This window comes from Schistocerca nitens, chromosome 4 (assembly GCF_023898315.1).
Source record: "Schistocerca nitens isolate TAMUIC-IGC-003100 chromosome 4, iqSchNite1.1, whole genome shotgun sequence".
Lineage (NCBI taxonomy): Eukaryota > Metazoa > Arthropoda > Insecta > Orthoptera > Acrididae > Schistocerca > Schistocerca nitens.
This window is the reverse complement of record NC_064617.1, coordinates 602,998,711-603,011,223: the sequence shown is the minus strand read 5'-3', so window position 1 is coordinate 603,011,223 and position 12,513 is coordinate 602,998,711. Positions and strand designations below refer to the sequence as shown.

The 12,513-nt window shown below is 46.5% G+C and overlaps 1 protein-coding gene across 3 annotated transcripts in view; it reads right to left on the bottom strand.

Moving 5' to 3' along the window:
• LOC126251347 (histone deacetylase HDAC1) overlaps positions 1 to 12,513 on the bottom strand; it is a 181,403-nt gene that overhangs the window by 57,770 nt on the left and 111,120 nt on the right. For all 3 annotated transcript variants that reach the window (XM_049951717.1, XM_049951718.1, XM_049951719.1), the window contains exon 6: positions 10,971 to 11,220. In XM_049951717.1, coding sequence (XP_049807674.1) covers positions 10,971 to 11,220 — 250 coding nt within the window. The remainder of the gene's footprint in view (positions 1 to 10,970; positions 11,221 to 12,513) is intronic.

The following is a 12,513-nucleotide window of genomic DNA, read 5'->3' as shown; positions in this document are numbered from 1 at the left end:
GTCAAAAGAATTGTCTATTCCATGGTCAACAGTACAGAAAGTTTTGCAGTCTATTTTACACTGGTACCCGCACAAGATCCACACAGTACAGCAACTGAAACCTCATGATCCACAGCGACATTCTGCATCTGCTCTTCAGTTTCTGACACACATCGAAGTTGATGACTTGTGCCTGGATAATTTTCTATGGGTTGGTGAGGCACATTTTACACTAGAGAATGCTGTGAATACAGAGAACTGTGGAATTTGGGGTACTGTTGAACCGCATGTTCTGCTTGAAGAGCTGCTGCACTCGCAGTACGTGACTATGTGATGCGGATTCACAAGCACCTTCAGTCTTGATCCGTTCTTCTTTGAAGAGAATACACCCAGAGGGTGTGTACCGTGAAAATTTGCACATTATCGATACCTCCTTTTACAGAATGTGAGTCCTGATTTGGAATAGCATAACTGTGTGGAAACCATTGTTTTCATGCAGTATGGAGGAAGATCTCATGTTATTCTTCCAGTGGCAGATCTGCTTAATGCAGATCTGCTTCCACGAAAATGTTACCTCCGGATGCTCTCCACTTGCATGACCTGCAATATCGCCCGATCTGAGTCCATAGGTCTTTTGGTTCTGTGAGTATCTAAAAGAGCTAATTTACCAGGGACTTTTCAGTCTCTACCTGATCTGAAGAACAGTATACAGGAAAATATTGCTCAGATTGCACTGGAACTGCTGCGAGTAACTGTTGATCACATTGTTTGATGAACACAACATCTTGTCAATGTGTCCGGTGCTCATATTGAACAAATTGTGGAAGTGACAAACATAAAAGTCAACATTATGCCTTTTTTGCCCACATCATTCCTTATCAATTACATATGGAAACTTTCCTGTATGTCTTCCTTGCATTCACAGCACCAGTCTTTTTTCCAGCATAAATCGGGTCCACAGTAACATATTACAATATCTGCCATATTTTGCTGTCATGCAACAATTACAGTCCACACTGGAACATTGTGAGTAGCTGCACTTTAATTATAGCCATACGGTGCTTTCTGATGCTTTATGCCGATTATAGTTCGTTTCGCAAATTTCTTTATGGATTTCAGTTCACTGTAATACATTCAAAACTAGGCACAATTTTTATTTTCTTGGACATTACTTGCTATTTATTCTTATAAAAGACCTTTTGGCTTTGTTCTTGCTTCTGTGTCTTGTGTGTACCTAAATGTTGTAACATTTAGTTTTCTAATATAGGCGGCCATGGTACACTCTTCTGCATCTCTTAACCTACAGTCAGCACATATTCCATTACATTTAGCACAAAACTCAATTAATACTCAGTTTCAGCTACCACTGCTGCATCATCAATTACCATCTGTGCTAATTTTCTGGTCTTGGCATACAACTACAGTTCTCTAACTCCCTTTTCAATGAAAAATAAACACCAGTGGTGACAATGACCTTAACTTGAATATTTCCTGGTTTTGGTTTCCTATACAAATCTGTCAGTGCAGACTATTCAAATTCACTTTGAAGAAAGAGAGCGGATTTCCATCTCCAAGTCCAAAAAAGGAAATATATTTTATTTCATCCCAGATTATGTCTTTTCATATTTATAACGTCATAATACACTTTGAAATATGACCTTCACATTTTGAATTTGGTTCTCTACTCCACATACACAATGGTTTTACAGCATGTTTATACATGCTAACCACTTGGAGTTAACGGAAGACTATCACTTTCTTTGATCAAATCGCAGGTAACGCACTAGATATGATCAAATAAATTTGAGAAAGGTTCTCTATTACACTATGTCAAATATATTTGACAAAGCAACTTCGTCAAAGAAATTTGATAGTGTAATAGTAGCCTTAGCATTATTCCAAAACCTTGCATGTATGTTGGTTGATGGTTTTCACTGGCTTCTCATTGCATTGGAGAGGGATAGGAGAGGGTGCAGGTGGTAAGGGGTAGGGATGATTTTAAAAGCAGGGTGCTAAATACTGAAAAGCAACATAACCCAAAAAATGCCTGGTTCTCAGCAGGTGAAATGGTTAAGTTAATAATCATTTCCCATTTCAGTAACAGGTATATCTCAGATAGTTCCTGATGTCTGCACTGGCATATACAATAAACTCAAGGATTCTATTAACAAAGAGAAAGTTATTTACATTTTATTAATGGAAAGTAAAATTATATATGACCTGTCAATAGGCTATTGCTATAGTTTTTGGAGAAGAGATAACATGATACAAGTTACAATTATTTTTAGAAGTTTGGTTATAACATGAAAAATATTAAAAGCACCAAAAAATAAGATTTATACATCTGTGATGTAATTACAATGACCTTGAATTTAAAGCAGAAGACTGATCAGGTCTTTTCCATATTTTTTATTTTACTTCAATCAGCATACTATTAGTACCTATTCGTATTTTTTTTATTATCAAGGACATTTTTTGTAGTATTCCTTTTTAATAAAAATAAAAAGGATACAAAAGCTTGTGTATCTACACCCCACCTAACTGAAGCATTTCTTTCACAGACCCAGCTGGACTTTTGAGTGTTTCGCCAATTTTCTACCAAGTGTGTATCTTTCTCCTGGAATTTTGGCCTGTGGGCCCCTTTGGGTCTGACATGCATCTATGCTTTCTATATTCTTTAACAACATTACATCCTCTTTTAATAATTTCCTAAATCACCCAACTCATGTTAAATAACAAAAGAAATTTGCAGAAAATGCTCTCAATGCTATGACCGCTGAAGCAGAGAACATGCTAAATTCTACTGATGGTTTGCTGAAAGATGAACGACCAGCATAAGATGAGCAAGAACCAGTGAATGCAAATTGAACTAGATCGAATGCTGTTTGCTTGCCTATCATTTACGCCAGAGAGAACAATCTGTCAATGATGCTCAACTGCTTGTGCACTTTCTGGTGCAAACTGGGTTTAATGTGTCTCCAACTAGTCAGTTACTGATTTGCAAATTTCGGTGCTTCAGATGCTACTTCTAAATCTTTTCTGTTGGCTTGATAGTGACATACCGCACTGAACAAAAGTTTTGTCTGTGAGAAACTATACTGATATTTAAAGCAATTTCCAGGAGTTAAAGTCATTTCAAATTCTGTGTTATGTGATGACATATAAGGAGCTCAAGAACCTTTTCGAATTAGGTTTACAGTCACAACTGTTTTACTTTGACCCTTACAATGCATGTAGGATACTGCTAATTGGATACTCAAATAATGGTTGGTTGGTTTGTGGGATTTAAAGGGACCAGACTGCGATGGTCATCGGTCCCTTTCTCCAAAAAATTAAAACCGCCCAAAGAGAACAAAAAACGAACAGCAGGAAAGACGTCAGACGACACAGGACGAGAAAGACTCCGACAGAGACCAGACAAAACAAAGTAAAACACACAGAGTGTGACGGTGGTTGGCCGACCATAGAGAAAAAAAGAGGAAAAGCCAACCACCAAGAACACATTAAAAACTCAGTTTAAAATCAGAGGCTAGAAGCCAGAATCAACGCTAAAAAAAATACAAACACTCAGATTAAACTATAAAAACCCCCTGCCCGAATAAAACGCAAAACTAAGTCCACCATGGCAGAGTCATCTAGTAAAAGGGCAGGGAGAGTGTCAGGCAGTGCGAACGTCTGCCTGAGCACAGCTAAAAGCGGACACTCCAATAAAATGTGCACCACAGATAAAACGGAGCCACAGCGACACAGAGGCGGGTCCTCACGGCGCAATAAGTGGCCGTGTGTCAGCCGAGTGTGACCAATGCGCAGCCGGCAGAGGACAACAGACTCCTTGCGAGAGACCCGCAAGGAGGAGCGCCACACACCGGTAGCCCCCTTGATGGCCCGAAGTTTGTTGCGTGAAGGCAGGGCGCGCCATTCAGTGTCCCAAAGGTCCAGAATTTTGCGGCGTAGGAACGCTCGCAAATCTGTCTCCGGGAGGCCAACGTCCAGAGATGGTGCACCAGTCGCCTCTTTCGCCAGCCGGTCAACATTCTCGTTGCCGGGGATCCCAACATGGCCTGGGGTCCACACGAAGACCGCAGAGCGGCCGCAACGCGCAAGAGTATGCAGGGACTCATGGATAGCCATCACCAGACGGGAACGAGGAAAAAACTGGTCGAGAGCTCGTAAACCGCTCAGGGAATCGCTACAGATAACGAAGGACTCACCTGAGCAGGAGCGGATATACTCTAGGGCACGAAAGATGGTGACCAGCTCAGCAGTGGAAACGCTGCAGCCATCCGGCAAGGAACGTTGTTCGGAATGGTCCCCTAGAGTTAGCGCATACCCGACACGACCAGCAACCATCGAACCGTCGGTGTAAACAATTCCAGAGCCCTGATACGTGGCCAGGATGGAATAAAAGCGGCGGCGGAAGGCCTCTGGAGGGACTGAATCCTTCGAGCCCTGTGCCAAGTCGAGCCGAAGGCAAGGGCGAGGAACACACCACGGGGGTGTACGCAGAGGCGCCCGGAAAGGAGGTGGAACAGGGACAAGTCCAAGCCCGGAGAGAAGCTCCTTGACACGTACGGCGATCGGACAACCTGACCGGGGCCGACGTTCTGGCAGATGGACGACTGACTGCGGGAACAGGAGACGATAGTTAGGATGCCCGGGCGAGCTTAGAACATGGGTAGCATAAGCGGCCAGCAAACGTTGGCGTCGGAACCGCAGTGGAGGTACACCTGCCTCCACTAGGACGCTGTCCACAGGGCTGGTGCGGAAAGCACCAGTGGCAAGGCGTATCCCGCTGTGGAGAATTGGGTCCAGCACCCGTAAAGCAGATGGGGATGCTGAGCCATAAGCCAGGCTCCCATAATCCAGGCGGGACTGGATTAACGCCTGGTAGAGCCGTAACAGGGTAGAGCGGTCGGCGCCCCAGCGGGTGTGGCTCAAACATCGCAGTGCATTGAGATGCCGCCAACACGCCTGTTTGAGCTGCCGGAGATGAGGCAGCCAAGTCAACTGGGCATCGAAAACCACCCCCAAAAACCTGTGGGTCTCCACCACAGCAAGGAGTTCGTCGGCAAGATAAAGCCGCGGCTCAGGATGGACTGTTCGGCGCCGGCAGAAATGCATAACGCGGGTCTTGGCTGCCGAAAACTGAAATCCATGCGCTACAGCCCAAGACTGCGCCTTACGGATAGCGCCCTGTAGCTGACGTTCAACAGCTGCAATGCCAGTAGAGCTGTAGTAAAGGCAGAAGTCGTCAGCATACAGGGAAGCAGAGACAGAATTTCCCACGGCCGCAGCAAGCCCGTTAATGGCTATTAAAAACAGACAGACACTTAAAACAGAACCCTGTGGCACACCGTTCTCCTGGACGTGGGAGGAACTATACGAGGCCGCGACTTGCACGCGGAAGGTACGACACGACAGAAAATTGCGGATACAAATCGGCAGAGGACCACGAAGACCCCATCCATGAAGCGTAGAAAGGATGTGATGACGCCATGTCGTATCGTACGCCTTCCGCATGTCGAAAAAGACAGCGACCAGGTGCTGACGGCGGGCAAAGGCAGTACGGATGGCCGACTCCAGGCTCACCAGATTGTCGGCGGTGGAACGGCCTTTACGGAACCCACCCTGAGACGGAGCCAGAAGGCCCCGAGACTCCAGTACCCAATTCAAGCACTGGCTCACCATCCGTTCAAGCAACTTGCAAAGAACGTTGGTGAGGCTAATGGGACGGTAGCTGTCCACCTCCAGAGGGTTCTTTCCAGGTTTCAAATCGGGGATGACAATGCCTTCCCGCCATTGCGACGGAAACTCCCCCTCGACCCAAAGACGGTTGTAAAGATCGAGAAGGCGCCGCTGGCAGTCCACTGAAAGGTGTTTCAGCATCTGACAGTGGATGCCATCTGGCCCAGGAGCGGTATCAGGGCAAGCAGCTAGGGCACTGCGAAATTCCCACTCACTAAATGGAGCATTGTAAGATTCTAGGTGGTTGGTGCGAAACGAAAGGCTCCGACGTTCCATCCGCTCTTTAATGGAGCGGAAGGCCTGGGGGTAATTCGCAGAAGCGGAACTCATAGCAAAACGCTCTGCTAGGCGATTTGCAATGACGTCGGAGTCAGTACAAACTGCTCCATTCAGTGAGAGCGCAGGGATGCTGGCAGGTGGCCGATAGCCGTAGACGCGTCGAATCTTGGCCCACACCTGCGATGGAGTGACATGGAGGCCAATGGTGGACACATACCGCTCCCAGCACTCCGTCTTGCCTTGGCGGATAAGGAGGCGGGCCCGCGCACGCAGCCGTTTGAAGGCGATAAGGTGGTCTATGGAGGGATGTCGCTTGTGACGCTGGAGCGCCCGCCGGTGATCTTTAATCGCTTCAGCGATCGCAGGCGACCACCAAGGCACAGCCTTCCGCCGAGGGGACCCAGAAGAACGGGGAATGGCAGATTCGGCGGCAGTAACGATGCCGGTGGTGACCGATTGAACCACCGCATCAATGTCATCAGTAGAGAGAGGCTCAAAAGCGGCAGTGGAGGAGAACAAGTCCCAGTCAGCCTTATTCATAGCCCATCTGCTAGGGCGCCCAGAAGAGTGGTGCTGTGGTAGTGACAAAAAGATCGGAAAGTGGTCACTACCACACAGGTCGTCATGCACACTCCATTGGACAGACGGTAAGAGGCTATGGCTACAGATTGAAAGGTCAATGGCGGAGTAGGTGCCATGCGCTACACTGAAGTGTGTGAAGGCACCATCATTTAACAGCGAGAGATCGAGCTGCGACAATAAATTCTCAACGATGGCGCCTCGACCTGTTGCCACTGACCCAACCCACAGAGGGTTATGGGCGTTGAAGTCGCCCAATAGCAAGAAAGGTGGCGGCAATTGGGCGACCAGTGCAGCCAGGACACGCTGCGAGACATCACCATCCGGTGGAATGTAAAGACTGCAGACGGTAACAGCCTGTGGCGTCCACACGCGTACAGCGACAGCCTCTAAAGGCGTCTGGAGAGGGACAGACTCGCTGTGCAGAGTGTGAAGGACATATATGCAGACGCCACCAGACACCCTTTCATAAGCTGCTCGGTTCTTATAATAACCCCGATAGCCACGGAGGGCGGGGGTTCGCATTGCTGGAAACCAAGTTTCCTGGAGAGCAATGCAGAAGAAAGGGTGAAGGCTGATAAGTTGGCGGAGCTCAGCTAGATGGTGGAAGAAACCGCTGCAGTTCCACTGGAGGATGGTATTGGTCATGGATGGGAAAGGCGTGAATGGACTGGGGAGGCAGATTACGCCTCCGGGGCCCCTGCTGCTACTGAATCACCACCTGTACTACAGCCATCCATTGCATCCGAGGGACTGGCGAGATCCAGGTCCTCAGCGGATGCCAGAATCCCCACCTCATCTTCGGACGCAGAGGGAGAAGGTTGCGGTGGGACAGGTGCCACCGCAATTTCAGGATTCTTGGGAGCCTTTTTCTTTGACTGCTTTGCTCGCTGTGCCTTTGGTGGTTCTGGCTGGGAGGGCCTCACTGTGTCAGTCTCAGGGACTGAAGACGACCGCGACGCCCTACGACCAGCGACCGGTGGTTGTTTGGCAAACTTGCGGGTGTTCGCTTTGGCACTGGGCAAAGCCTGGGATGGGAGGGCCCCAAGGGACCCCTTCCGGGCGAGAGGAGCCAAAGAAGGCCCACGCCTCTCCGGCTGTGAAGGGGGAACAGATGTCCCCGGTGGTTGGGGTGGTGTTGCTCCTGAAGTAGATGGAGCAGGAGCAACAGGGAGTGAAGTGCCCCCCACAACCAAGGGGGTCGGTGAAGGCTGACAGAGCTGAGTCCGAACTGTTGGGGGCGACACTGAAGAGGTTCGAACAGGTGTTGCAGCAGCAGCATAGGTGGACGGCATGGGCACAGGATGTAGCCGCTCAAACTTCCGCCTTGCCTCGGTGTAGGTCAGGCGGTCCAGGGTCTTATATTCCATTATCTTCCTTTCCTTCTGGAAGATCCGACAGTCCGGCGAGCAGGGGGAATGGTGTTCTCCGCAGTTAACACAGATAGGAGGCGGGGCACATGGAGTATCGGGATGAGATGGGCGTCCGCAATCTCGACATGTGAGGCCGGAAGTGCAGCGGGAAGACATATGGCCGAACTTCCAGCACTTGAAGCACCGCATCGGGGGAGGGATATAGGGCTTGACGTCACATCGGTAGACCATCACCTTGACCTTTTCCGGTAACGTATCACCCTCGAAGGCCAAGATGAAGGCACCGGTAGCAACCTGATTGTCCCTCGGACCCCGATGAACGCGCCGGACGAAATGTACACCTCTACGTTCTAAGTTGGCGCGCAGCTCATCATCAGACTGCAAAAGGAGGTCCCTATGGAAAATAACACCCTGGACCATATTTAAACTCTTATGCGGTGTGATCATAACAGCAACATCCCCCAACTTGTCACAAGCAAGTAACCGCCGTGACTGGGCAGAGGACGCCGTTTGTATCAGGACCGATCCAGAGCGCATTTTTGACAAACCCTCCACCTCCCCAAACTTGTCCTCTAAATGCTCGACGAAGAACTGAGGCTTTGTGGAGAGAAAAGACTCCCCATCAGCTCTCGTACAAACTAAGAATCGGGGCGAATATTTGCTACTGCCATCCTGAGATTTACGTTCCTCCCACGGCGTGGCCAGAGAGGGGAACGTTTTCGGATTGTACTTTTCAGCATTAAATTGAGCCCGAGAACGCTTAGAGACTGCTGGCGGCTGGCCGCCAGCGAGAGATGATGTACCACGCATCATTGCGGGTCATCCGCCCTGATGCCACCTACTCCGACCAAGGGCCCTCCCCACGGGCGCCACCCAGCCGCAGCAATAGCCACCTGGCAGGACGGCCATTGCCGGGAGTCCCGATGCCCCAAGGAGATGGGCATCTACTTCTTGGCATACGTGGGGAGTTAACGGCGCAGGCATCAGTAGAGCGATCCCTGTGTTGTCAGGGGGCTACAACCAAGAGGGTACATGGCGGCCCCACCACAACGGACTGGCTACCGTGCTGGATCTTAGGTGCAAAACTGTTCAAGGTCGTCGTCGCAGTTAAAAGAAACACTGCAGACTGCAGCGTGGTAAGCGCCCAAGAGATCGAAAACGAGCGGGACACCATTGCAACGACGAGAAAGCCGGTTAAAGGTCTAATTGCACGACGGATACAGTGCACCATGTAAGGCGCCCTTCCCCAATTGGCTCGCTCTTCGGAATAATTTAGAAAGGTGGAGGTCAAACCCGAGAGGGGACCATCACATAAGGCCGAAACAGTTGAGACTCCTTTTAGTCGCCTCTTACGACAGGCAGGAATACCGCGGGCCTATTCTAACCCCCGAACCCGCAGGGGGGGATACTCAAATAATGTTACACATAATATAAGAAAAGACAGATTGCTACTTACCGTAAAGAACATATGCTCAGTTGCAGACAGGCTCAATTAAAAGACACTTACATACAGCTTTCGGCCATTGTCTTTGTCAGTAAAACACAGAGAGAGAGAGAGAGAGAGAGAGAGAGAGAGAGAGAGAGAGAGAGAGAGAGAGAGAGACCATTCATGCCAACAAGCAAGCACATCTCACGCACACACGACAATCAACTCCAGTATCTTAGCCCGGAAAGCAACATCACATGGAATGCAAGCAGCAATCTGGAAGGGGCAGGGGAGGGGGAGGGGAAGGGGAGGGGAAGGGATAGTGTACATGTGGGGAGAGAGATGAATGCTGTCTGGTGGAGTGTGCAGGGACTAGAATGTCAACAGTGCAGTGTCAGGAGGCTCCCCTGTCCTCTCCTTTTTTGCACCTTTCTTCTCCACCTCCCTGTCCCAGAACCTCCCGACACTGTAGCTGTTGACATTTTAGCCCCTGAACACTCCACCCTACACAGTTCATCTCTGTCCCCACCCCTTCCTGTTCCCTGCTCCCTCCAGATTGCTGCTTGCATCGTTCGTGAGGTTACATTCTGGTCCGAGCTGCTGGAGTTGACGGTCGTGTGCGCATGAGGTGTGCTTGCTTGTATGTGTGAATGGTGTGTGTCCCTCTTTTACTGATGATTGCTGTGGCTGAAATCTGTATGTAAATGTCTTAATTGTGCCTGTCAGCAACTTGATGTGTTCTCTATACAATAAGTAGCCCTATGTGGAATTTTCATTGTTTGATTTCATGTTACAAATAAATTGCCTGTGACATTCAGCCCCAGTAACTAAGAGACTTTTGGGTTTAATATTTTCAGTTTTTGTCCTTTTCTACCACAGTTACAATGGGATGTGATGTTGGGGAATATTTAACAGCTGCAAGCATTTTTTTCCATTTTGTTTTTTATTTTTCAGCGTTCTTGGACAGTTGGGGCTATAACAAAATGCAGTTAACAAATATTATGAAGCATAGACTGCTACTCAATATAAAAATTAAAATACTGTTACACACTAAGCTTTTGGTCAAAGCCTTCTTCAGACTAGAAAGAAAACAAACACTTTCACATAAGCAGGTAGACCTCTCACACACATGACCGCTATCTCCGGCTGCTTGGGCAATAGAGCTGTTTCAATCTTTTAGCATTAAAATTGCAATTGCAATACTATTAGTTGAACATATTTTCACCAATATGTGCACACCAACGACTAAGCACTGTATTCGATAATTTTCAACCCTGTAATCTGGCAATGGACTGTTGTAGTAATATCACACTTATTTCTATGACCTTCATAAGCCAATACTTCCTAATGTTTAGGTATGTTAAGTCTTGCTGGTCCCAATGTTTGAAATAATAATCATTTCTCACAGTCAGTATTTCTTTCACTCAACCATTAAATACTGTTAGGCAAACTGATTGCCACTGTAAACACGCGTGACAGCAATGCATGCATGTGTCCATCGAAGCGCACACGCACGCACACTTAACATTTCTTTCCTTAAGTCAACTACAAACAACTACCTTTTTTTAATTTTACTAAAATCCACTTACTTAATCTTCTCCAAGTATTCAGGTGTATTCTGATTTGCCATGTTAGATGGACTAATGTGCAGTTTAAAATCTGGACCAAAATATTCAAAATAATCGTTGTATGGCAGTTCATTGGCTATTTCAACACCAAGAGCTACTGAAGTCTCATAAGTCCAACATCGTGAAACATTCCGTATCGTGTAGCCACCACCACCGACCATTAAAAATGGTAGTCCATATTTTTTTACAAATTCCACGCACTTCCCATGGCCTGTTTGAAACAGATTAAAATACACAACAGTTCAAAAGAGATACTTAAATAAAATACAAATTATAGAAAACTTTAAAACATAACATAATTCCAAGAGTAAGATGTAATTTACAAGCGAAAATTGTCAACAAAGCAAAAACTTCACAATAGCATAATAGAAGTTCCTCCTACAACATAGGAAACAGCTAACATGACACAAATAATAATAGGTTGCACTTTATCATTTTCCTGACATAACTTTAGCACTGTGCAGTGAGAGTGCCCATGTCTTTTGACAGAAACTGTGTTACTGCACGGGGAGGAGGATCTGAAGTACATTCAATTTCAAAACATCAGCAGTGGGGAAATACATGTCAATGCATCTTATGCTTGCGAAATGAATAAAAATATTACTTACCATTAAATGCTTATTGTTACTGACTGCTGTGAAAGTCTTCAAGTCTTTAAATTGTGGTTTCATCAGCTGTATGGCCAATTTCTGTTGCAGTTGAATAGAATTTCCTTTCTATTCAATGTATATCACAATGTGTGTGTCCAGTCACTTTCATCATCACTACTGGTATTATGGCCTTTCCAATATCCTGCTCCATTAATTCACATCTCTTTTTAATAATTGTTAAGTATGCCCACAATTTAGCTCAGTCTTCCACCACCACTTCTTTCTTGCAGTTTTGTGACAGCCCCTTTTTAAGTTTTCAAGTTTAACATTCCTTGCAAATATTTTTTGTTTAATTATGTTCCAAACTGATTTAATTGGATTTAGGTTGCAGATGCAGGCAGATAATTGTAAAAAGAAAACATCTTAAATCTCTGTTGATGGTGTACGAAGTGTTAGCTTTATTTGCCCTAACAATTTCCATCATTCTTGGTAAGCCCCAGTTTCTCTTCTTTACACAACTTCAGAAGACTGTGAGTGAGTTTGCTGCTCACTATTTGTGATAATTTCTTCAGAGGTACCTCCACTCTCCTTTTTATTGAAATATGTAGTATGTATTCTGCAGTGTGTACAAACAGCAGCTGTACTACTCATAATAGCAATCATTAGTGTGCTAATGTAACTTGTGCAGAATAAATGGATTCCCCACTCCCTGACCTTTGACTCTCTGTGCAGTTAGTTCAAGTATTTTCCACAAGTAAAGACGTTAAATACAGGCAACATGTTTATCATGGTTAGAAAATATATAACTATTCATTCTGTCAAATCATTTACATTCATATCACAAAATTATTTGATTTGTTGAAATTCACTCAGATATGAAATATCAAGACAACAGGACCAGGCCAACATTGTCT